Source organism: Galleria mellonella, unplaced genomic scaffold, assembly GCF_026898425.1.
Source record: "Galleria mellonella isolate WM207_F2 unplaced genomic scaffold, CSIRO_AGI_GalMel_v1 utg143, whole genome shotgun sequence".
NCBI lineage: Eukaryota > Metazoa > Arthropoda > Insecta > Lepidoptera > Pyralidae > Galleria > Galleria mellonella.
The window spans coordinates 1278457-1303573 of NW_026441997.1; the positions used below are offsets into that span (position 1 = coordinate 1278457).

Here is a 25117-nt window from a genome sequence, read left to right on the forward strand (position 1 = left end):
TTTCCTGTTTGTTAGTGAATATAGAACATAATAGAACACCAACCCTTCGCCAAAATTATATTTATATATAAAAAAATTTAATACCATAGATTAAGAACAGAATATAGCATTCTCTTTCTTCGCTAAAAAAAGTATTCTCGGACATAATACACAGCACCATTTAGTCTCAAATTAAGCGGAACAACAAAGTACAATTATGAGTACTGAATAACTGATAGAAATACAATAAATAATTTAATAAAGCTTAAAAGAATAGTAATAATCTGAGCAGTACTGGCAAAGATAAGATCCAATTATAAAAATAACCGAATATATTGAAAATCTTCCTATCATACCTATTTTTAAAACAGTATGGATAAATTTGACATATGACAATATATTGACTAGATTGATGTAGTCATTGAGCGAATTATCAATATCACTTATTATAAGGTACTGCACCTTTCGATTCAAAGGAAAGTACCTACTTAATTTATTTATATTATCTGTACTTTTGATTGGTATAGTTCATAAATTATTTCGTTATTTTCTTTTTTTTTTTTTATTAATATAATATTTATCTAATTAAAGATTCGCTTGTATCCCAAAAATGTTTTATGTTGACTCGCAGAGAACCTTGACACGACGCGATAGTTCTCTGACCGTACAGAAAAAAAAATCTCAAGCTGGAGAGGACAAGTTTAATTATGAAACTATATCCACTGCGCGAGGACAATCTAATGCCCACCTTATATGTGAATCTGCTGTTTCACTTTCAATCCGACCCAAAGGTTCTGTACAACGAGAACTGGTAACAATGATGTTCGAATCTATGTTGGATAGCATTGTCCAGTCATGGGAGGTGATCAGTCAGCAGAAACCCGAAGACAGTACACCTAACTTGGAATTTGGAAAAACTGTTAGTGAACTAACATTCATTAGCAAAAAGAAAAAACCCAACGGTTAGTTTTCATCGAGTCAGCGTAAAAAAGAATTGTAATTTTTTTTTTTACAACACAGGGGGCAAACGAGCATGCGGCTCACCTGATGGTAAGTGACTAATGCAAATGCAAGTAAGCTAATTGCGCACTGATTATTTTTTTGTTTAAATTAAAGCCTCATAGATATATTCATAGTTATGGCGTACTACTTATAATTTCTCTCGTTCATATTGCCTATTTACCACTCTTAACCACTTTTAAGCCAAAATAAATTACTGCTACATGGAAAATATAAGCAAAATATCTATCGGTTATATGTATTTTTACAGCCGTTTCTTAAATAATGTACCTAGTTAGAACAAAGTTATTTTAAGTTAGTTTCTAAATTATAATTGCATTTTTTTTATTTTAGTAAAACCGTCTAAGACAAAAAAAAGTAGATCTAAATTGGAAATGCTTGATGGTGGACAGGTAATATTATTGTTTTAATAATATGCACCTAATTAAATACATATTTTTATTTACGGATAATCCAATATGGAATGGTCATGTCGGCTAGACAAAAATCCATAAAAAGGAACAAGATAAAAAATCCTAATGATAAATTAATTGACGGCTCATTCGACAGAAAGTGGTCACTACGACTAAACATAAATACCGTGGTGAAAATCACAGACCATACTGTGGTACCTATAGCGCACTACATTTTTTTATTTATTTATTTATTTATTAATACAAAATCTGTTGCCATTCCGGATGTCTATGGTGTTATGATTTCGTGTAATCACTAATTTAATTGCCATAGCATAGCATAGAATGGGCCACTCTTTCTTTTCCCATGTATGTCATAAGAGGTGACTAAAATAATTTCATGTTTGAGGGATGCGCCGCAGCCTCCCTCTTAAAATATCACCAAAGTCTAGCTGCGGTGACCGACTTGCAAAATTTTCCTTATGAGGGAAACCTATATTCAACAGTGGATAGTTAATGGCTGCTATAATAATTAAAAAAAAATAAGGAAAATGTGCTTTATAATAACAGTACTAGAGTTTCTTACTAGTTTCTCCTTCGCAACTGTAGTGTCCCCCTTTTCCTCATAAATTCTTCATTCTTTTTTTTTTATCAATTTACTCACTCTTAACATTCCTCTTTTTTCTCCATATTTTTTTCCTCTATATCGTAGGTGTCCCCTTACACTATCAGAATACACTGGGCCTGCTTAGCCAGAGTATTCTGATAGTGTTAAGATAGCCCATCATTACGTATTGGTTACGTCAAGCAGGCGGTGGTAGTAAAAACATACATTACAAAATCTTATGTAATATTATATAAATAAAATCATGTTACACGGAACCCAAATAATGTGATAAGAGCAGGAAGATGATGATGATGATGTTCTTCATATTATACAAACTAAGCCCTGTAAGCTGCCTGGCCACAGACGATAACACGAATGAGAGTGGGGTATCCACGCTGACAACTTTTACAATTTTTTCCCTTATGAATGACTGATTGATTTATCAATTTTAAATATTTTTAAGCGACTTTAAAAATTGGAAGGTTGTCAGTCCATCTGCATTTTATGAGTGTATATTTCGCAATATCTTTGCTAATTTTTATTATTTGCAATAGACAGGATTTGTTCATACGAGAAATGGTTCCACGTTACTTTTACGACATAAATCGCATTTTATTTTAACAAACCAAAATCTCAACGATTTGTAAAACTGTAATTATGTTATTATAAACCAGGTGGACCCCATACAACAAACTTGGTGGTCATTGCCGGACGAAAAAGCGGTTATACGTTTTCGAAATGGAAATGTTTATGAAGGGAATATTTCAAAGAAATGCATGCACGGCGAAGGCCGTTTTCAATGGGCTGATGGAACTGTCTATTTGGTAACGCTGGCTTAATTATCATAAAAGTACCTACTTACGTTTATATAACTAGATAGTAGCAAAACTAGGTATTAATACTATTCTTATGACACTATCTTTAAACATTGCTTACTGAATTATATCAGACATACTTGAACTACTCAACGTTTTTTAGGCAAAAGAATGTACTATTCTGACTATCAATATGCCTAAATACTTATTTATATTTTTAGGGTCAATTTAAAAACAATGAAATGAATGGAAAGGGTTTGATACAATGGAAAGATGATACGTGGTACGAGGGCGATTTTGTTAGTAATCTTCGACATGGCAAAGGATTGTATGTAGACTCGCGCAAACAACGCTCTTACACTGGTGGATGGCACTGTGGTACTAAGCACGGACAGGGAGTCATATACTATTCTAAGACATTCAAAAATTCTTACGATGGAGAATGGATCTATGTAAGAATTCAATTATTATTATTAAACATACAACTTCGTATTATTTTGTGGTGAAGTTGGTATTAGCCCAACACCGAAGTAAACCAGTAGATTCTTCAGTAGATATCAAATATATCAGGTTACTCAGAAAGTATTGCGAGACAAAGTTTTTATATATGTGAGACTGGCCAGTTATAATTTATTTAAAAATATGATTACTTGCATATGAGTAAAAATAGGTACGTTTTAAATTCAAAACTTCCCTCCACATATTTTGCGAGCTAATTAAAATTACCGTGTTTCATTGAAAAATGGTTTTGCGCCGAGAACATTTTCGCGCTATGATTTTTTACGATTTTAAATTTCGCCTGAAACCGGACGTATCGTACGATAGACTTTAAATAACATTCGTGGATGAAGGCCCTTCTAAGGCAACCGTATATCGTTGGTATAATGAATTTAAGCGCGGTCGACTAACTTTGGCGGATGAAGAAAGAAGTGGTCGCCCTTTGACGGCTGTTACAGAAGAAAACGTGTTAGTAGTGAAAAATTTGATTCAAGACAATAGACGAATTACATACCAAGAGATTCAGCATATACTGCAGATTGGATCAAGAAGCATTTACGAGATTCTACACGTGCATCTACGGGTGCGGAGGACAGTTTCACGCTGGGTGCCGCACAACCTCACCGATGTTCAGAAGCAGGCAAGGGTGGAATGGTGCCATGATATGATAGACAAATTTGAAGCAGGCTCGACTCGGCGTGTTTACGACATCGTTACAGGTGATGAATCCTGGATTTATCAATACTATCCAGATACAAAGCGCTAGTCGGCGGTTTGGGTGTTTCAAAAGGAATCAACGCCTACCAAAGTAAAGCGACCTAGAAGCGGGGGGAAGATTTTGATCGCGAGCTTTTTCAACTCGACTGGCTACTTGGTGTCAATTTTTTTACGAAACCAAAGAAGCATTAACGCTGAATGGTATACTACCAAATGCTTGGTAGAAGTTTTCCCTGTTGTGAGCAACAAACGACCAAACACAGGGCTCCGCGGGCTACTGCTCCACCACGATAATGCGCCCGCCTACACCGCAATCAAAACGAGGGACTTCCTAGACAGCACACTGGTCAAACTCCTGGGTAACCCTCCTTACAACCCTAACCTAGCACCGTGTGACTTCTTATTCGCAAAAATAAAATATCAGCTCAAAGCGATACAATTTTCGTCGCCGAATGATGCGCTCTCAGCGTTCGAGCAGGCTGTAAACGAGGTGTCTGCGGCGAACTGGAAAAAATGCTTCGAAAATAGGTTCAGACGCATGAAACTTTGTATAGAGGTTGGTGGAGAGTACTTTGAAAAGATGTAATAATAATATATTTACCTATAGACCATTTTTTTTGTGTCGCAAAACTTTCTGAGTGTCTCACGTAGTCATTAAAATTGTTTTAGAATTAGCGAAGTTATTATGTACGCTAGGTATCTAAGTTATTTAATAAAAACATGTTTTTATTTATAGTTTAATAATAATTTTGTCATGTACTTTTAATGACAATTAAGTAACTCATCTAACACGACACGATCCTGTCCAAGTTCTAATTATTTTCTCTTAAAAACTTTGATTGTATTATTATGAACTTTAAATAATAGCCAAATATGTTCACCTGTTCTCAAGTATATAGATCACCTATTTACAGCTACTTTTTATTTCTTGATTATAATTTTAAAATCACATAATTATTTGACTTAACCTAATTCTTTATTTCTGTGCTCGATAATATTGTTACTATAATTATTATCACCTACATTGATTTCAAACAGAATGTTCGTCATGGTTTTGGATCTCGGGAATACTGTGCAATGAGCGGTTATAAAGGTGATTGGGACAAATACGTAAGAGATGGTAAAGGATTAATGATATGGCCGAATCACGATGTAAGTGTATATAATATGTTCGGTCCGTCTATATAGACTTCTGAAAGAGAGGATCCTGGGACACGTGCATCCTTCAGGCGCAGTCGTGGGCACGTTGCCCGGAACTTTATTTACACAAAACAAATCAGGTTCCGGGTTTGATTTTTGGTCGTACAATTTTGGAAATAAACTTTATGATTTGGTTTTTGTCTAGGTATTCTAGGTTGTGGCACCAAGTTTTTGCTACCTGGTCCTCATTATACAGGATAAACTAGATTGAGGACAAGGTGATCGGTGTTGTGTGTTGCACTTTTTATTATTATTATTAAGAATATTTAAATTCTTTGCTCCATTTAAAAGTGACTTATACTCATATTGTACTGCACAAAATCACCACTTGACAGCCTTTTCTCCCTGTAACTGAACTACTCAATAATAGTGGTCATTTTGGTTCTTCTGTAAATGTTTCTTTTTTAGCCTCTCTTCGTAATTACAATAACATATATAAAACTATACTATAAACCGCAAACACTGCTAGTTTACCATGTTTCGGTCCCATAAGTAATCATTAACTACATGAACATGTACTAGTAATTTAGGAGTATATTGTCCGATAAGCCACACTAGTAGACTTCTTATATTATAATAAAGGCTAACTGAGTCTTAGAAAATCGATTTTGCATTTGTATTTTAAATTATCTAATCCATAATTTTTATTTATTCAGTTTTATAAGGGTGAGTGGAAAAACGGTGTTATGTCTGGATATGGCATTTATATTTGGGATGCTTGTTACAACAATTCAATGTCATTACCATCAATTAATGCTTACCGTGGTTCATGGGAAAAAGGTCTTCGAAACGGTTATGGAATTTTGAATTTAGGTTTAGGTTTGGGATCACATTATAAAGGAGAATTTAAAAATAACAAAAAACACGGTGTAGGAAAGTTTGTCACTAATAACGGTATGATACTACAAGACAAACATTTGTTCTTTGATGATAATATTGGCGCTATGTCATTCGATAATCAAGAAGAAAAAACTGCCCTTTACGAACAAAAACGTTCTCAGCAACAAGAACTTTTCAAATTTGATATATGTGATAGTACAGTGGGGCTTATCTATCATGTAGAACAAGCTCTAAAAAATATAGATAAACAGCAAGATATTAGGGCAAATATAATTTATGAATATATTGAAAACAATAAAGCACTTGAAATAGATATTGCCGGTACAACACACAAAGATGATATTCCATATCAGCAGAGTGACAATGTTATTAATTTTGATGACTTAATAGAGTTTGAAGAACTTTCTTTAAGAAAATCTCTCAGATGTTATGAAGCAGATTTAAAAAATATTTATTATAAATATGCGACAATATGCAATTCTGAAGAGATACATTTTACGCCTGTTCTTATACGGTTATTTTTGTGGCAACTGTATTTTGATTGCAATGTGCACGAAAAAGGATTGACACTAGTAGAGATAGATGTTTTGTTTTATCAAAATCCAGAATGGCTAGCTAGATCTCCTCATAATCCTTTCGAAAAAATTTATTTTTGGCAATTTGTACATAGTTTGATATCGGTTGCTAGCAAATTATATGCCAAAAGGCAACTTCCAGGCAAAAAACCTGATACAATTTTAGCGAGCGCATTTAGGACGTTCATGGAAAACGATGTATTATTTGGCGCTCGTGTATGCAAAGGTTAAAACGCTACCTATTATATACTACATACTATTAGGATATAATTAGGTCCTTTTTGTCGTAAAGAACTTATCTTCTATACATATAATAAAACTATAGAGGTCGAATATCTGTAAATAGAAAAAAAAAAACGTTAAAATCCGAATTAGGGGGATGTTAGAAATGAAATAGAGCACATCCATATTTTTTTCACATTTTTGTTTCTTTGTCTAATATGTACGGGCTAATCTCAGAAACTTTTAGATCGATTTAAATGGAATTTTGCATAGTGGTACCTCACATCCCCAGCCAACATTTTAGATATTTTTAATCATAGAAAATTAAAGAGTTCCCGTTGGATACTTAAAAAACAGCTTAGTACACAACCTAGTTAAGTAAAGTTATTTTGATCTAAAGTAAATAGTGACAATGACACGTTATTTGTTAATTTTAGTTCAGTATTCCTAGATATAATAAATAGGTACTTATATTGATACATACTATATAAGAATAACAAATACCATGCGGACAAAGTCGCAGGCATCAGCTAGTTGTTAATATAAAATATTAAACATGAGTAGATGTTTATGATATTTATAGACAACTGAAAGTTTTGTTTTGTACATTTTAGGGCGATTAACCAACGGCTACGGAGCGTACCTACCGCTAAAAGGATTATATAATCTGTACCTTAAACTTGGAGAGCCTCATACAGTTCGGAATTTTTTATGCGCTATACGCCATCCATCTCATTACCTAGATTTATCACAACCAGCTCTTATCGAAGCACCTAACAAGCATTTACCTCTTGGCCGCAATGCTTATATTTTTGGAGATGAAATGATATTTATAACCGGTAATAAGATGATATACCTAGTATTGGTAAAAAAAGTAAAAGTAATAAAAAGTTTATACGTTCTATTTCATACTAGGTCCCTTTTACAGTAAGTAAAGACAATCTGGTGCGAAAAATTCTAGATATCCTTACCTAACAATTTAAACAAATCTCTTTATTATAAATTTAGTCAGTCATTATTTGGCATGCACTGCGATAACTATTAATAACACTTAAAATACAAAAACGTTCGTGAAGCTATATATCTAAATTAATATGTTTTTTGTTTAAATTAATCTATTTATCTTCTACTGGTCAAGTACTAATTTAAAATATTAATTTATCTTTCTATCTATCTACGCATGTCAAGCCGGGGCGGGTTACTAATATATAATATGTACCTAAATTGCACTATAGTTTGATTAATTATTTATGTATGTAAATATTTAAGTTATATGTAGTCATTTAGATATTGAGGTACTTAGTTTACTGGTACATAATTTCCAACCACATCGCGGCATGAATTGTTAAATTTTTATATTTCAGATAAACAATTATCCTATGAAAATGAAAATACTAATAAAGATGACGTTGAGCTCAGGCTGTTCAATTTTGGAAATTTATCGAGTAAAACTGTCATATCAATTTTTGCACGCATTTTTCCACAACTCCGTGAAAAGGACAAAATAATGAATTTAGATATAAATATTACTTTCTTTGAGTTCTTTGAAGCCTTTGTTACTTGCACAGAAGAGAGCATTCGTATAAAAGACGAAGAAATGCGATGGCGCGAGAAACTTTCTAATGATGTTATAAATATATAACCTAACTTAACGAGGTATAAAACCAAATAAAAAAATAAGCTAATTTTAACTAATATTGTTTATTTATACAAATAAAAAAAATGTTTTTTCGTTGCGTTCTAATTTTATTTAAAATAATAAAAAACAGCAAATTCAGGCACAAAGTCAATATGTATCCGACACAGGGGTACTTAAACCCTATCGATTGCGAAAAAATTATTCGCGCACCATATACACCTAAAAATAATCGCACAGGGCTTCTTAGCCCTCCTAGAAGGGATCAGGTGGGGGCCTCGGAGTGAGTGTCTTTGTCCCAAATTCATCATCGGGAGCACCAACCCCTAGGTCGCTGGATAAATTAGATTGGTAGGTACATTGGGACTAGACGGCGCAATCTATATGATTTGTACGTCTATTTATTATGAATTTTAAGTAGTTGGAATAGTAACAGATATGCATTTGTATAAATTATTAAAAATCTGGGGATCTACCATGAAATGATATTCCGAATTTTCGGACTCAATTTCGTATTTTAGGTCATACCGAAATCGGCCCAGTAAATGGAGCTTAATATTTCGTTTATCAAATCCTACCATAAAAGTCTAAAGGAACTATATTTTAACATTTTTTATTTATTATTTTTTATTATGTAATTTTAACATCAAGTTTGTATTTCTTTCGGCCATGAAATTTCGGAAGACATTTATTCAATACTAGAACTCGGGTAAACTATAGTTAAAGGAATTATCTGAATCAGTTTTACATTAGGTGAAATATGGAAATACATATTTACGCCTACATACAAAAAATACAGTCGAATAATGAGAACATAAATAATTATATTACCTACCTAGATGTACAAAATAAAAAGCGATGAAAATAGGAACTCCGATATGACTGGCAAAGTTTTAACAAAATAGAATAAAAAATGTCACTGTATGACAGTCGTACTTAAAATTATAACGCTTAATTTCTACGTTATGTACATAGCTACTACTTTATTTTCATACAAGTAACTTGATCAATATGAGGACGAAAAATCCTATGGCCAAAAAACCACAACAAATATTATTTTCAAAAAATACTTATTCTCCACATGTGAAAGTAGAAAATTGGGATTATTCAATTCATGCCGAAAAAAAAGATAATAACGTCTATCGTGATAATTTGAGTAATCACATAAGCACTTATGTTCGATGGGGAAATGAAGACCAAGGGGTGCGAATGACTGAAACTCGTCATATGCTCGCACAAGTGTTTACCAAAACAGACCCAATCTATAATTTCAAGCCCCTAGTTAATTTTACCTCCTATCCATGTACCGAGTAAGTTATATTTAGAATAAAGTAGAATAGAAAATATTTATTGGCTACAAAATATTATTTATATAGTATATATATTATAATATAGATTGGGTATATAATATACCGACCTCCATGTGGTTCCCCCTGGAAACCATCGTGAACAATTCTTGTTGAATTCGTCACGATGGGCTAACTGACCTGCTTCATTCTCACCTATCATCCTTCACTGGTGCCCCGCCGGTGTATACCATGCTATATATATAATTTATGAACTTTATGTATACAAATTAATAGATCGCTGCTAATTAATAGCCTAGTATTAATCATTTGGCAGTCAAACTGCGAATTGCTGTGATATGGACTTCCTCAAGATAACACCTAATTCAGTAAAATAGTAGATATATGTCATAGACATAGTTTGTATTACGTATTGGTATGTATATCAGTAACATTTAGTATATCCACACTCATATCTATTTAGTACGCCGGGACGTAACAAGTTAATGAGAAATGCTGACTTAGCGCCACTTCCTGCTGATTTTGGTATAATGGATTACGTGACGACCCAACAAGATGATTACCGAAATCCTTTTCCATCAGTTATGAAACCGGTTAGTATACATTACAAATCATCGACAATTATAATCATTTTGAATAAACGTAATGTTATATCTATTCAAATGCCACCGGACAACTGCTAAATATAGTTTTATTTTTCAGCTAACTATGTCTTCACCAGAATGGTTATTGAATCGCGTCATTAGGTCGGATTTAACGCATAATCATGGAACGGCGCCGCCGCGGGGAGATTACCAATGTCTTGATACGCATACTCCTATTGGTCACATCCGCGAGATGCGATTGTTCCGTTACCAGTCCTTTAACCCTGCCACTTGTCTACAGGACTTCCCGATGGTAGATAAAATATTGAACAAGAAGTAAAAACATATATAATTAAAACGATTTATTACCTTAATACTTATATACCTAACGATACAAAAATAGAACATAACACAATTGAAATGAATATAACATAACATTTAAACAGAAAAATGGCAAATTGTCAACATAATTAAAAAGAAAATTTGGGTTTCACAACTGGCCCAAGTCTAAAATTATTTTATGAATGAAAATAAATACAATTAGTTATTAAAATTTGAAAACATTGCATTTAAATAATAAGCTTGAAAAAATTTACTTCCAACTAGATTCAAATTATAGCTATTGGTATTTCAAGGTATAATCACAATCTCTTATCTATAAATCATTCGAGAAGTATTCTATGTTATCAAAACAGCAGGCATAAGCTCTAAATTAGGAACAATTGATATCTATTTATTTAGATTTTACTTATCTGTTTTAAGGGGTATATTACACTATATTATATATAGGACCATATTTACAAAGTTGTTGCCATGGAATATGCTTTGTTTCAGATTTTTTCTTAATTCTTGTTAAAAGCAAAAAAAGTTTTAATTATTAATATTTTTTGACAATTAAGCGTATATAAATATTTCATGTGTAATTTGTGGAGAAAAACCAACATTTTAGAATTATCTGCTCTTCTTTCAAGTTAAAACTTCTATATAAAATTTCAACTCCTTTTATGGAGTTCAGGGGATGATTTTGAACAATTCTTTTTGGTACTTTATTTTAAATATATAATTTAGTTTTTATAACTTTCTAACTTAACAGTTGCAACAATATATTAGGATTAATTTTTTGTAAGAAATACTTGAATAGTTTAATATTTTAAAAATATAAAAATAAAGAAATATTCTAAATGGTATTCCTACAAATTATATACATTTGTAGGAATACCATTTAGAATATTTATGCATTTTTTTTTTAATTAAGCTGCCTCTAAACCTCCTAAATAGAATTTTTTAATCTTATATAAAAATTTAGGGATCAAAAAGGGACCATACTTTACAGGTAACATTTTAAATTTTCATATCATAATATTGAATCATCATTAATTATGAGTCGACACCAAGTTATAATGCTTATGTTACATATGTGACAATTAAACAACTTCAATGACTCTCTGAATAGCAATATTAAATTTGTCCAAAAAAGTTAGATTACAAATTTCCTGGACTGCATGTACTTATAAGTGTAAATAAAACATAATTATGATCCCATATATTCAATAGTGATACCTCTTGGTAATATTTTGTGATTCTGCAAATTCCTAACATAGCTATTAAGGGATTTGCTTCATATTACTTTCATTCTGGCTTATTATTTTCTATAACAGTTATTCATAAAAAGTAGAAAACCATGAATTAACTCTTAAATTTGTTACATTTAAGAGTTAATTCATGGTTTTCTACTTTATGTGAAAATCAATATGTGATTGTTTTTTTTTATAATAAGAATTTATTATTCTAACTAGAATAATAAAATAGGCGAGAAATAATATTTAATTAATTTTTACCTTCAATTTAATTAATTTGTATTAAATAAATTAGTATTCATCTTATTCTCTGTTGCTGTTTAAAGTATTTTAGATTATTAATGAAACAAATAGTTTCAGTAACAATCTAAATTCTTTTTAATTTTAATAATTATAAATATTATGTAATACTCTTAGAATTAATTTATAATAAGTATACAAAGCCTTTTGTATATAAATGCATGGGCTTGCAAATGGACCATTAATAAAATATAAGTGGCCACTAATATTTAGTATATTATCTAAATAATTTTAGTATTTAAGCAAAACTTATGGCCCAGCTTGTGAAAACCCTGCAGTCACATAAAATCAATGGTCATAGAAAAAGCATAGTCAGTCTAATCTCAATTGCAAAAATAACTGAAATTTTAAAAATGGAGATAATTAGACTCACTATTTAATTTAAATATTAATGAGTACGCCTTCTTTTAAATCCTTTTCCTTTTTTGGATTTTATTTTATGTTTACGTGATATGTTACGACCTGTACTACGACCAGTTATTTCATCTGCTAACACACCAACTGTTGTCAGATTTTTTCTTCTATTCTTTTCTGCTTTTGTAACAGGTAAACGAGTGAGATAATTCTCTTCATATTCAGTCTTTTCTTGTTCTAATTTAGATATTGAATGTTTCACATGATTCCCAGTGCTCACCTCTAAAGGTGCTTCAGAATATTCTTCACGTAGTTCACGCATCACACTTGAGTTTAAAAATTGTTTCTTTGACCGTTCCTTATTTTTGTTTTCACCATCAGTACGTGAAACTCTCTCATCATAATGAACTGCTGCCAATTTAGGTGGTACATAAATATTTGATTTATTTGCTTTCTCTTTATCTTCTTCATCAGCAGATATATCAGTTGAGCCTTCTTCTGTATTATCAAGTTTACTTACTAAATTTGAAGGATTAGCATGGTATAAATGTGGATCATCTTCAGATGTAGCTCCTACAACTGCGGTTTTTACAAGTTTATCAATTTGATATTTTAATTTAGAATCTATGGGTCTTATTTTTTCAAGTACTGTTCTTATCTCTATAAGTCTGTCGATTGAGGGATCAGATTCTATTCTTTCACCAGAGCACTTTCTAAGGACAATATAAGTAAGATTGATTAAATAACTCAAAAGCATCTGATACTTCATTTCTAAGAAAGAAAGACCACTATCAGTCGTGATTTCTCCATTCTTCACTCGATCCAACATGTTGTCTACAAGCTGGGACACATGCTGTATATTCGTATTCATTTCCTTCAGTAAGTTAACAGCTTGTGGCAAGTCAGGTTGCTCCATTTCATCGGTAGCCTAAAATAAAAAAGAATTTATTTCTAAGTCTCTAATTCCTTTTGAAAAATTCAAAATGTTAAAAAAATAATACCTGCACCATGTTGTTCTCGATTTAACCTCAATTAGAATAAAAACTTAAATATTGTATTGATTAGTTTCAAACTCTACACATTGTACAAAATATTTTGAATAGATATTTTTTTATTATCATTAATTTTAAAAAGAAGAAAAATTGATGCTTCAATAATTAAACAAAATATTAATACATGAATTATATATTTGCCACAGAGCATATAATCACCACAGAACAAATAATGACTACATTATAAGAGTTGGCAGTGGCCTTTTATCCACGGAACAAGGAAATTTAAATGCTTTTCGAAGTTACAGCAGTATGTATGTATTCCTTCAACCAAAATATTAATATCTACTGTTGCCATAAAACAAAACTTAAAGATATTCGTACCTTGAACCTTGTATCTTGGTGTTGATAACGTTGGTAGGGTAGCTCATATTAAAACGGCTAAAGGCGAACGTTTTCGACCTTTACAACGTTTATTCCCTCTAGAGGTGTCACAATTAGAAGATATTCAGTTTCCGCGGCCATCGGGATCAAAAGATAAAGTTATTGATCCTAAAGTTGAGGTTGAAAATTCTCCAGCCTTCACTACCAGAACGTGTAGTCCTTCTCAAGACTACACGTTCTGGTCGTCCTGTGAAACTTCGTCATCGACTTGACATATGATTTTGTGTTTTGTTATTGCGCTGTAGTAATGCGTATGCGCAAGGTGGTATGTATGTCGTGATACCTCTTTGTATTTGTTATTTTATTTTTCTGTTAATGACAAATAATTTGAATATTTTTCTTGATGTTCTTTCTTATGGAATCGAATTAAATTATTAAAAATTTTCTGAACTCATCATCTACTATTTTTCTTCACCTGCTTCCATCGAAACCTAATTTTATTTTATTTATATTAATTGGATTACTCGCACAGATAATGACTAAGCTAACGATGATGAATTGACAAAAATAGCAACTGATGGTGTATTTTTCGTCCTCATTTTACTATTTTAATTATATTTGCATAAGAAAAAAAGGAGGCAATCATATGATTTCCTGTTTTTATTTTATCATTTCTTCTCTAAGAACAAGGAATTACATATAGGAGATGATAAAATTGTCAGTTCGTAGCAGGCTAGTGTATAGAAAATGTTATACAGCCGTATAACCCTACCAAATTCAGATACAACCTACTTGCATACTTTCTACATAAACTGTGTTATATAATCTAGTAATATAAAATTTGTCATTGATAAATAATGATGTATTTTTCGGTCCTTTTTACTAATTATATTCGCATAAGAATTGTCCGGCAGATGCATAAAAACCGCTGTTGATGGTTGCTGCTCCGAACGCTGGCGTCCCGCAAGGCTCTGTGCTATCCCCGACGTTGTTCCTGCATATTAATGATATGTTGTCCTTAGGTGACATTCATTGTTATGCGGATGACAGCACTGGGGATGCCCATTATACGGGTCATACCAATGTTCCTCGTTCCATCGTGGAGGACAGTCGTGAACAGCTTGTGTCTAAAATCGAGAGAACGTTAAATAGAGTCTCCGATTGGGGACGACAAAACTTAGTCCAGTTTAACTCCGCTAAGACACAAGCTTGCGCGTTCACCGCTAAGAAAACCCCATTTGCTGTGGCTCCACAGTTCCAAGGCATGTCTCTTAACATCTCTAAAAGCATTGGGATCCTTGGTGTCGACATCTCTAGTGACGTACAATTCCGTGGCCACCTTGAAGATAAGGTGAAGTTGGTATCCAAAAAACTCGGTGTGCTCAATAGCGCGAGGCATTACTTCACGCCGGATCAGCGATTAATTCTGTACAAATCGCAAATCCGGCCCCACATGGAGTATTGCTATCACTTATGGGCCGGAGCACCTAAATACCAGCTTGAACCTTTCGACTCGTTGCAACGACGAGCTATGAAAATTGTTGATGATTCCAGGCTCACAAGCGGTATCGAACCCTTAAGTCTTAGGAGAGATTTTGCTTCACTTTGCGTGTTCTACCGCCTGTTCAATGGATTGTGCTTAGAGGAATTGTTCAATATGATGCCCACGGTCACTTTCTACCATCGTACGGCTCGCCATCGACAGGGAGTTCATCTTCATGTCCTACAGCCTCAATGGTCGCGTACTGCGCGGTTTCAGAAATGTTTCCTCTCACGAACACTCAGATTGTGGAATGGGCTCCTTGCCGAGGTTTTCCCAAGAGACTACAGCATGGGGTTCTTCAAAAGGGGGGTAAAGAGGTTTCTTCAGGGTTGGCAATGCGCGCGTAATGCCTCTGGTATTGCAGATGTTCATAGGCTACGGTAACCACTTACCATCAGGTGGGCCGTATGCTTGTTTGCCACCTCAGTGGTATATAAAAAAATTTAAGAAGAAAGGAGGCAACCATATGATTTACAGTTTTTATTTTATGATTCCTTCTATGTAATTCCTTGTTCTTAAATTGTAACAAGAGCTTGCACTGCGCAAGATACCCACATCATATACAAATTCTGTCACAGAGTAGATTATCTGAATCAAATTAATAAGGAAAAAAATAGAAATGGAGTAATCTATGTTCTGTGAATGATTCATTGACTGATTGACTTTGAATGCTAATAAATCCCGATAATTTTTCATAGTATTATTTAATGAAAATTGTATTGTTGTTGCAAGAAAATGCAAGAATTGATAAATGAATTATTCTTTTTTTATGAAAGTTGATGATTAAATATGTTTCTAGTAAGTTAATCCAAAATAAAGTTATTGAAATTAAAGCGATCTCAGTTCTTTTTATGTTCTTTAATGGGTGATCTGATTTATAATTAATTTTTAGGCTATTTTGCAGTATTTTACCATTAGCACCTTAATAATTGGTAGCCATGGTTTCTACGTTCCCGGAGTGGCACCGGTGGAGTTCAGAAAAGGTCAAAGAATTGAAGTTAAAGCTGTTAAAATGACTAGCATTCATACACAATTGCCATACGAATATTATTCCCTACCATTATGTTTGCCTAAAAATGGAACATTTGTTTATAAATCCGAAAATTTGGGGGAAGTGCTACGAGGCGATCGCATAGTTAACACTCCATATGAGGTACACATGGCAGAGAATATCAAGTGTAGATTACTGTGCCATCAAAAGAATACTCCAATTAATTGGAGTGTGGAAGAATCTGAGAAAGTTGCAAGTCGTATAGAACATGAGTACTTTGTTCATTTGTAAGTAAAAATAATGTTAAATTAAAATAATAAAATGTAAAATATTAACTGTTGTGAAACGATTATAATGATTTGTATTTTATCCAGTAAATATTACATATTTTTTAATCATATGACAGAGTTGTACATAGAAAAGTAATTGTTTTATGAGGTCTAACAGGTATGAATAGAAAAAGAAAATGATGCACTTTCCTCCATTTACTTGAATATCATTAAACACAATATAATGATTTTGTAACATTTTTTGTTTAATAGATTAGTTGACAATCTCCCAGTAGCAACAAGAGTAATTAATATTGACACATCAGAAAGGACTATAGAACAAGGATACCGATTAGGTTTTATGACCAAGGGCAAAGCATATATCAACAATCATTTAAAACTTTTATTAAAATACCATAAACATAGCCAGTAAGTTGGTATTTTCTATATTATACTGGAACTTATGTTTTTCATATGTACCATATTATTTGATATATTCCCTACTAAATTTGAATGAAATAAATTTATCAATATTTTCAATTTTCAGAGACTCATATAGAGTAGTAGGGTTTGAAGTAGAAACATTGTCTGTTGATAAAGATGAATTGAGTTTTGTGGATGAATCATGTCAATTCCCATCAGATCCAAAACCACAGCTTGTCAATGAGGAAACAGGAACAAAACTTTATTTTACTTATTCTGTAGAGTGGGGAGAATCAGAAATAGGATGGGCGTCCAGATGGGATATATATTTGGGAATGAAAGATGTGCAAATACATTGGTTCTCCATTGTTAATTCCATTGTTGTGTTATTTTTTTTATCTGGCAAGTATTTCTTATATTTTATCAGATATAAATATTTTGGGTGTATTTTTCATATTTTCATATGCATTTTGGGATATTGCATCATATTGATAGCTATTTGATTAACATTATTGAACTATAATTGTTAGTAACACCAAAATATTTATGATTACTATAGAACAGTAAGTTTACTAGTATAATAATAATTACTTCAAGTTACCACAATAAAGATTTTAATAAAAAATGTAGGTATATTTTATGTAATAATAAATAATTATTAAGTAATTTTTATTTGTATAGGCATATTGACAATGATTATGGTGAGAACATTAAGACGAGATATAGCTCGTTACAATTCCGATGAAAGCATTGATGATATGATTGAGGAAACTGGCTGGAAATTGGTTCATGGCGATGTCTTCCGTCCACCTCCAAGGAGAATGCTATTTGCAGCTGTTATTGGAAGTGGTATTCAAGTCTTTTTAATGGCTCTCATAACTATCTGTAAGTAAATAATATTTTATTGACTAGTTTACTTATATTTTAGTATGTGTCTTATTGTTAATATCTTATAATATTTGTTACAGTTATAGCAATGCTTGGCATGTTGTCGCCAGCAAGCAGAGGTGCATTGATGACCGCAGCTATATTCCTCTATGTATTTATGGGTCTTATTGCTGGCTACTACTCAGCACGCTTGTACAGTACCATGAAAGGGAAACAATGGAAACAGGCTGCATTTCTTACGGCTACACTTTATCCAGCTATTGTCTTTGGCACTTGCTTCTTTTTAAATTTTTTTATTATGGGCAAACATTCCAGTGGTGCAGTACCTTTTTCCACTATGATGGCTCTACTGTGCTTATGGTTTTGTATATCACTACCATTAGTATACTTGGGCTATTACTTTGGTTGCCGTAAACAACCCTTCCAACATCCTGTAAGGACTAATTTCATTCCAAGAAAAGTACCTGATCAAGTTTGGTATATGAATATATTTATATGGTAAGAAATATTATTTGTAACACTAAGAGTTCTTGCATATGTTATTGTAACGATGGTGTTGCACCACTTGTGATGAGGATTATAGTGAAATGTCATGTAGTGATGGTGGCTTTAAGATAATTTAAACTGTAAGATTGGCAAGTCTACAATTCTATATTACATGGTAAAATTCAAGCATTACAATTCTACATACATATTAAATATGAGTACCTTGCTATGGTTAACAACTACCTATCTGTTAGTACCATATAAAAGAGCCATTAGCCAGCAAGTAAGCATACTGCTTTCCTGATAATAATAGATGTCATATTTGTATATTCATGATGATAATGATAATTTGCAGTCTTTATATGTCTTACATTTTACTTTTTAATTATTATATATAAGGAACAGTATTTTTTTATAGCTACTGAGCACTTTCACAAAATTATATTATTTGTGAAATTTTCTAATTAGAATACCTAACAAGTTGATGGTTCACCTGATGGATAGTGGTAACCATTGCCTATAGATATAATACCATGGACATAACAGAGTATATTGTGTCGCCCATGATACCCTTCATCCATTGTTATTCCTAAGAACTAAGGTATTTTGCCCCTTTAATTCCATTGCCATATGCCACCCTTGAAACCAAAACACAGCCATGCAAACAACTGTTTCATGGCAGAAACATGAATTGAGCAAGGTACCCAATCAAATATTTTTTCTACAGTCTCTATCTCATAAATTTAATAGGTACCACCCCAAGTATTTTGCAAGAAGTCAATAGATGCAGGAGGTTCAGGACCTTTATAGCACTCTTGTAGAAAGACATATATTTTAAATATGAAAATCTGTTTCTGTTGGTAGTCAAATAACTTGAAGCAAGCCATGTTCATTACAACTCAGTGCTAATTATAGTCACAATACCCATACCGATGTAAAATAATCTTGAAGATAAATTACAAATTGTAAAGAGTAACTGTTAAGTCCCTTGTGGGTTATTCTCGGCAGATAACAGCATTCAGAACCCAAGAGAAAAATTTATAAAGACAATTTGAAAGAACTTGGAAACATCTTTTTAATCTAATACTTTTTGTACTATTTTTATTTTTCAGTATTTTAATGGCTGGGATACTTCCATTTGGAGCTGTATTTATCGAATTATTTTTCATATTTAATGCATTATGGGAAAATCAATTCTACTATCTTTTTGGTTTCCTGTTCCTGGTATTTTGCATTTTAGTAGTGTCTGTATCACAAATATCAATTGTCATGGTCTACTTTCAGCTCTGTGGCGAGGTAATATTTTTTTAAAAGTTGTTTTCAAAAACCCAATCCTTAGGGATTTCAAATTAATATCTTTATAATCAATTGTACTCATATGTAAGAAGTTATTTTTTTATATTTTACAGTGAATATTTTGGTTTAAACATTTTTTCCTTATACATATCTATTATGCCTGTCTCCAATTGAGATAGGTAGGCATGACAGATTTTTCTTTATATGATATTCCAATTTCAGGATTATCACTGGTGGTGGAAAAGCTTTATTGTGTCTGGAGGATCTGCTGTATACATTTTAGTATACTCAGTATTTTATTTCTTCACCAAACTAGAAATAACTGAGTTTATACCAACTTTGCTTTACATTGGATACACAGGTAATGTTTATAATCTTGTTTGTATAGATTCTTTTACGTAACTAGTAATAATGGATAATTTGTCGCTCACCTGATGAAAAGTGCTAATCTTTGCCAATAAACATGTGCTATTCATGTTTGTAGCATTATAGAATATATTGGGAACTTAGTTCCCAAGGATTAAGACATTGTTTCCTCTGTCCAAACTCTTTGCCTATTTTTCTTATATATGTGTTTATTTTTATTGTTATTAAATTTCCCTAAAGATCTTGATATAGATGATAAATTAATTATTTTTTGTCTCACATAAATATGTATATGTATTATATTTAAAGCATTAATATTTTTGGTTATATAATTATTATATATAATAATACTATTTTAGTTATAAACAATACAATTTTGTGTAATTTCAGGTCTTATGGTGTTAACATTCTGGCTTTTGACTGGCACCATTGGATTCTTTGCAGCCTACACATTTATTAGAAAAATTTACGCCGCAGTGAAAATCGACTAGGTTAAGCTGAATTAAGTATTTAGGTGTACATTACACTATCAAATGTATTATCGGCAAAAGAATATTAATTAAATGATGCACTATTAGAAATTATCTTGTGAGATCACTTCATTTTCACATTTATGACTAAGTTCAAAATTCATTATTTTGAACTTAGTACTATATTTGGTAGTGTAATATATTTCTAATGAACTTGGTAGATGGTCAAATGGCGTAAAGTAAGTATATTTTGCTAATTGTAATACAGAGATGAGACTACTCCAGTTGTACTCTATCTTTTTTTTACAAATAAGATAATATGCGTGCTAGATCAATTGCTCGAATGTCTCGTCTCTTATATTATGTATCTAAGTATGTATGAAATTGTAGTCGATTTGATCTGTTTGATGAACAAATGCCATTGACAATAGTGAGTTAATGCTGAAAAGTGTGTGAAATTTATATAGGCAAAATGTTGCATTTTTTAGTCATTAAATTATAATTTTTCATAAATGGAATTATAATAATTTACTTAATTGTAATATTTTTGTGATGGCTTGTAAGTATATTTTAAAATGACATTATTATTTAATTTTAGTGTCATAAGACTGCTGGCTTGTATTTTTTTGTATAGCACTATTGCCCTAGGTTTATCTATAGTATTAATATTTTTCCACTAAATCCTTAAATTTTCATTACAATCATAAAATCAATTATACCATTACTACGCAATTTTATTTAAATGTATCCTTTATATCAAATCCATATAAAATACGTTATACTAAGTTTTTGAGTAAAGTGAATATAAACTGTAGAGTGCAAACTATTCTTTAAATTTTATTATAGGAACTTGCCGTTATCGAACAATTTCAGTCAAAATTATAACAGACAAATCACCTGTGATAATTTTCTTTTCTATAATTATCTTGAGATAAATAAGGTTTCTATTTCTAATGAAGTTACATTATTATCACCCGGTAACTGTCTACTGCTGAACATAAGCCTCATAACAGAAGTTTAGCCAGAAGTTATCATGCTTACTAAGTGGATTGGCAATCATACTGTCTGATTTTAATGAATATTTCATGCTGTATCACACGGCCATTTTAATACTTTAATAACATATTTTTAAAAATTTATTTATTTACTCTAGATGTTTTTTTGGTACAAAATGTTAAATTCTTTCGTGAATGATTTTTTTCTGATGGGTAATAAGTAGTGTTTTTTTTTTGTAAAAAAACAAAATTTTTCTAATAGAGATGTATTGATTATTTGGGAGTACAAGAATGCTTTATGCTCCTTTTATTATTTTTAAAATTTATATTAAATAATTGCTCTAAAGTGTGGTAATTATTATTTTTTAATTGTTATCAATTATTAATTCATGTTATTATATGGCTGTATAAATATAATCTCTGGTATGAACGTGACTGATAAAAAAAGAGACAAAACACCAACCTTACAAAATGAAATGTCAAAAATGACCGGGAGGAAGTAATGTCATGTGTTGGTGATAAAATAAAATAAATATTTATTTTTACAACGTAGTATTTTCTACGCAAGTATCGTTCTAAATTTTTATGTACAAAATGGAAACCAAAGTAGCAGTAGTGACTGGAAGCAATAAAGGTATTGGATTTGAAATCGTGAAAGGATTATGTCAGAAGTTTGAAGGTGTTGTGTACCTCACAGCTAGAAACGAAGAAAGAGGACGACAAGCAGTAAAGAAACTCGAAGACTTAGGTCTTCGGCCTTTGTTTCATACATTAGACGTTACATGTGAACAGAGTATCCAGGAATTTGCAACATACATTGCAAGCAGATATTGTGGAATAGATGTATTGGTGAACAATGCCGGTATTTTGGACTTTGATAAGTCGGTTTCTTCCTATGAAGATGCTAAAAAACTTATTGATACAAATTTTTTGAGTTTGATATCTATTTCCAAAATATTGTATCCATTACTGAAAAACAATGCTCGCATAATCAACATTAGCAGTGACTGGGGTTTATTGTCTAACATAAGGAAGCAGATTTGGCTTGATACATTAGTAAAAGACAATCTAACTGTTGATGAAATTTTACAGTTTGTTAATGATTTTCTACAGGCAGTTAAAAATGGCAAAACTACTATGGTATCATTTGCTGGACACTATGGAGATTATAAGGTATCAAAGGTGGCAATGTCAGCATTGACATTTGTACAACAGCGGCAATTTAGTGAACAAGGCACAGATATTTCTATAAATTGTGTTCATCCAGGTTTTGTGAAGTCTGATATGACAAAAGGCATGGGTGATTTTACTCCTGAACGTGGAGCCAGAGCACCTCTGTATTTGGCATTAGAAGCTCCGCAGTCTCAAAAGGGCACCTTTGTATGGCATGACTGTCACCAAGTTAACTGGGATGATTAAGGATGTTATTGTTTTATCATTGTTAGCATTAATTCTGTGATAAAAATATCACCTACATAAAATGAACTATAATATATATTTTCTTTTAGTTAATACAATTTTTATTACCTCATTTATAACCCACCACACAGTGCTTTATGTTACAAAATAGACCCACAATTTTGTAGACTAAATAGTTAAAATATGAATTATTTTTGTTCTTGTATTTGTTCAATACATATAAAATGCAAATACAGAAAAATAATTTGATCTTAAGTAACAAAATTTGGAAACAAAAAATATTTTTAATTATGTTGTTTCTATTGAGATTCTTAGATCTCATTCTAGTGACTTCAGTACTGAAAACTATTGTTAATAGTTATAATTTTGTTTACGTTTTAGTTTAAATGGAACAAAATTTTAAGTACAAAATTATTGACAGCTTGATTATATGTTGCAAAATAATTGTTTCAATAAGTACTTGCTATTAGATATTAGAATGTTGTTTGTTAACTATTTTACATTAATTAAATTTTTATTTATACATGTTTTCAAGTTCTTTAAGATACCTCGAAGAATTTTAAGGTAGCTTAGCTTTAAAATATTCCTATTAATTCATTACTACCCTTGAATTATTCTTTACAAATTAAAGAACTAGTATTGCAACTACATTTTTAGTTAGTAGTATATATGTGGTCTGGTCATAGGTAATAAAAATAATAGCAAATAAAGCCTTTATTTGTTGATTACTGTGAATAATAAAGATGTGTAAATTTGTTTTTTACAATTGTTAGGTAGGACTTATCTCTATTAATATGTTTTAGAGATAAGAAGTTGATATAGATTGGCTTGCAATCTGTATCAGTAAAAAAACAGAGAAACTAAAAAATAGTTGTGGATTTTGTATGTCATATAACTACATCAAAATCAGCACATAACTAGTGAAGATATCATGTAACAAAAAACAAACAGTCGAAATGAGAACTTCCTTTTTTTTAAGTCAGTTTAAAATGATAGGATATTCAACAAGTCTATGCTATACAGACTTGTTGAATATCCTATCATTTTAAACCGAAAATAGCAAAAACTAATTTCATTCGTAACAAAATTTGATAGTATGAATATCACAGTAAATCATATGAATTGCAAAAGGAATCGTCAAAATTCTTGTACAATTCGCGTAGGTGGATACATGTAGTTAATTTAAAAATATTTGTAGGTAAATTATAGTCTAATTGAAAATTTTTCCTTTTGTAAGTCGGTTAAAACTATTTCTTAACTTGTGGATACGGTAATCAACAAACTAAGAAATGACTCAAGTATCTATTATAAAAGAATATTAACTATATACAGATATAATTGCTTACGATGCCTTACTTAAGATGGTATTAGGTATTCCCATTTCATTAATTCATTCCTTATGTAAGACCTGCGCTCTTCTCGGTGGAGCTTTTATCACTCTTTAGTGGTTTGGTCATTCGAGGTGTAGTGAGTTTCTTTATCTCTTGATACAACACGACACCAATTTTTTTCTTGCTTTGTAAGAGAGAAATCCTGATAGAAATTGCTATTAGGGTTTATGAACACTTTTTAAAATATACCTTTTATTTAGTTTTCGATGCGACTATTTGATATAATACTTCAGAAATAATATATTTACTGCAGCGGCCAGCAACTGAGGCATTGAAGGACGAACGTGCAAATGTAGGCCGAGGCGTAGCCGAGGCACACATACGTGAGTCCATCAATGCCTAGTTGTGGCCAAGGCTTATATAGTACTTTTCTCAAACAATGCGCGGAAATCAAAAACACAATTTTACTTTTTAAGTTCAAAGACGAATAACGAACAGTAATAATTTTTCACGCGCTATAATGTTCCTTTGTTTTTTTTTTCAATAAACAGCTTTCTATTTGCAAGCCAGTTCAAAATTTAAATAAAACCTTTTATTAGTTACCTCCTTGGTAGCCATGTTTCGAAGAACTAGTCAGATAT

General features: G+C 31.7%; 5 protein-coding genes across 7 annotated transcripts; 4 read left to right on the forward strand and 1 right to left on the reverse strand.

The window, feature by feature from the left end:
* Window positions 1-527: 527 nt before the first annotated feature.
* On the forward strand, window positions 528-8507 carry LOC113516809 (radial spoke head 10 homolog B-like). The gene is made up of 8 exons (XM_026901284.3): window positions 528-941; window positions 1333-1391; window positions 2673-2822; window positions 3035-3265; window positions 5067-5180; window positions 5885-6869; window positions 7480-7704; window positions 8230-8507. Exons 1-8 carry the CDS (start codon window positions 590-592, stop codon window positions 8505-8507), a joined length of 2394 nt encoding a protein of 797 aa, XP_026757085.2. The 5' UTR covers window positions 528-589.
* A 925-nt stretch (window positions 8508-9432) lies between these two features.
* On the forward strand, window positions 9433-10738 carry LOC113516810 (uncharacterized). The gene is made up of 3 exons (XM_026901285.3): window positions 9433-9811; window positions 10272-10401; window positions 10511-10738. Exons 1-3 carry the CDS (start codon window positions 9513-9515, stop codon window positions 10730-10732), a joined length of 651 nt encoding a protein of 216 aa, XP_026757086.2. The 5' UTR covers window positions 9433-9512; the 3' UTR covers window positions 10733-10738.
* Window positions 10739-10741: 3 nt separating this feature from the next.
* Window positions 10742-14259, reverse strand: LOC113516921 (neuroguidin). Of its 2 annotated transcripts, none has more exons than XM_031907945.2 (2): window positions 14000-14259; window positions 10742-13551 (listed from the first exon to the last, which is right to left on the reverse strand). In XM_031907945.2, the coding sequence occupies exon 2, from the start codon at window positions 13537-13539 to the stop codon at window positions 12658-12660; it is 882 nt and encodes a 293-aa protein (XP_031763805.2). In that variant the 5' UTR covers window positions 13540-13551; window positions 14000-14259; the 3' UTR covers window positions 10742-12657. The 2 variants fall into 2 exon arrangements, with proteins under 2 accessions (XP_031763805.2, XP_026757225.2); XM_026901424.3 differs by lacking the exon at window positions 14000-14259 and adding an exon at window positions 13625-13898.
* Window positions 14260-16181: 1922 nt separating this feature from the next.
* LOC113516923 (transmembrane 9 superfamily member 4) lies at window positions 16182-21455 on the forward strand. 2 transcript variants are annotated; one of them, XM_026901425.3, is made up of 9 exons: window positions 16182-16340; window positions 16435-16820; window positions 17076-17231; window positions 17350-17627; window positions 17907-18110; window positions 18194-18611; window positions 19712-19895; window positions 20118-20256; window positions 20652-21455. In XM_026901425.3, the coding sequence occupies exons 1-9, from the start codon at window positions 16332-16334 to the stop codon at window positions 20750-20752; spliced, it is 1875 nt and encodes a 624-aa protein (XP_026757226.2). In that variant the 5' UTR covers window positions 16182-16331; the 3' UTR covers window positions 20753-21455. The 2 variants fall into 2 exon arrangements, with proteins under 2 accessions (XP_026757226.2, XP_026757227.2); XM_026901426.3 differs by having other exon boundaries at window positions 16189-16340; window positions 16447-16820.
* A 661-nt stretch (window positions 21456-22116) lies between these two features.
* Window positions 22117-23243, forward strand: LOC113516740 (carbonyl reductase [NADPH] 1-like). Its single transcript, XM_026901207.3, has one exon. It carries the CDS (start codon window positions 22312-22314, stop codon window positions 23143-23145), a length of 834 nt encoding a protein of 277 aa, XP_026757008.2. The 5' UTR covers window positions 22117-22311; the 3' UTR covers window positions 23146-23243.
* Window positions 23244-25117: the final 1874 nt, after the last annotated feature.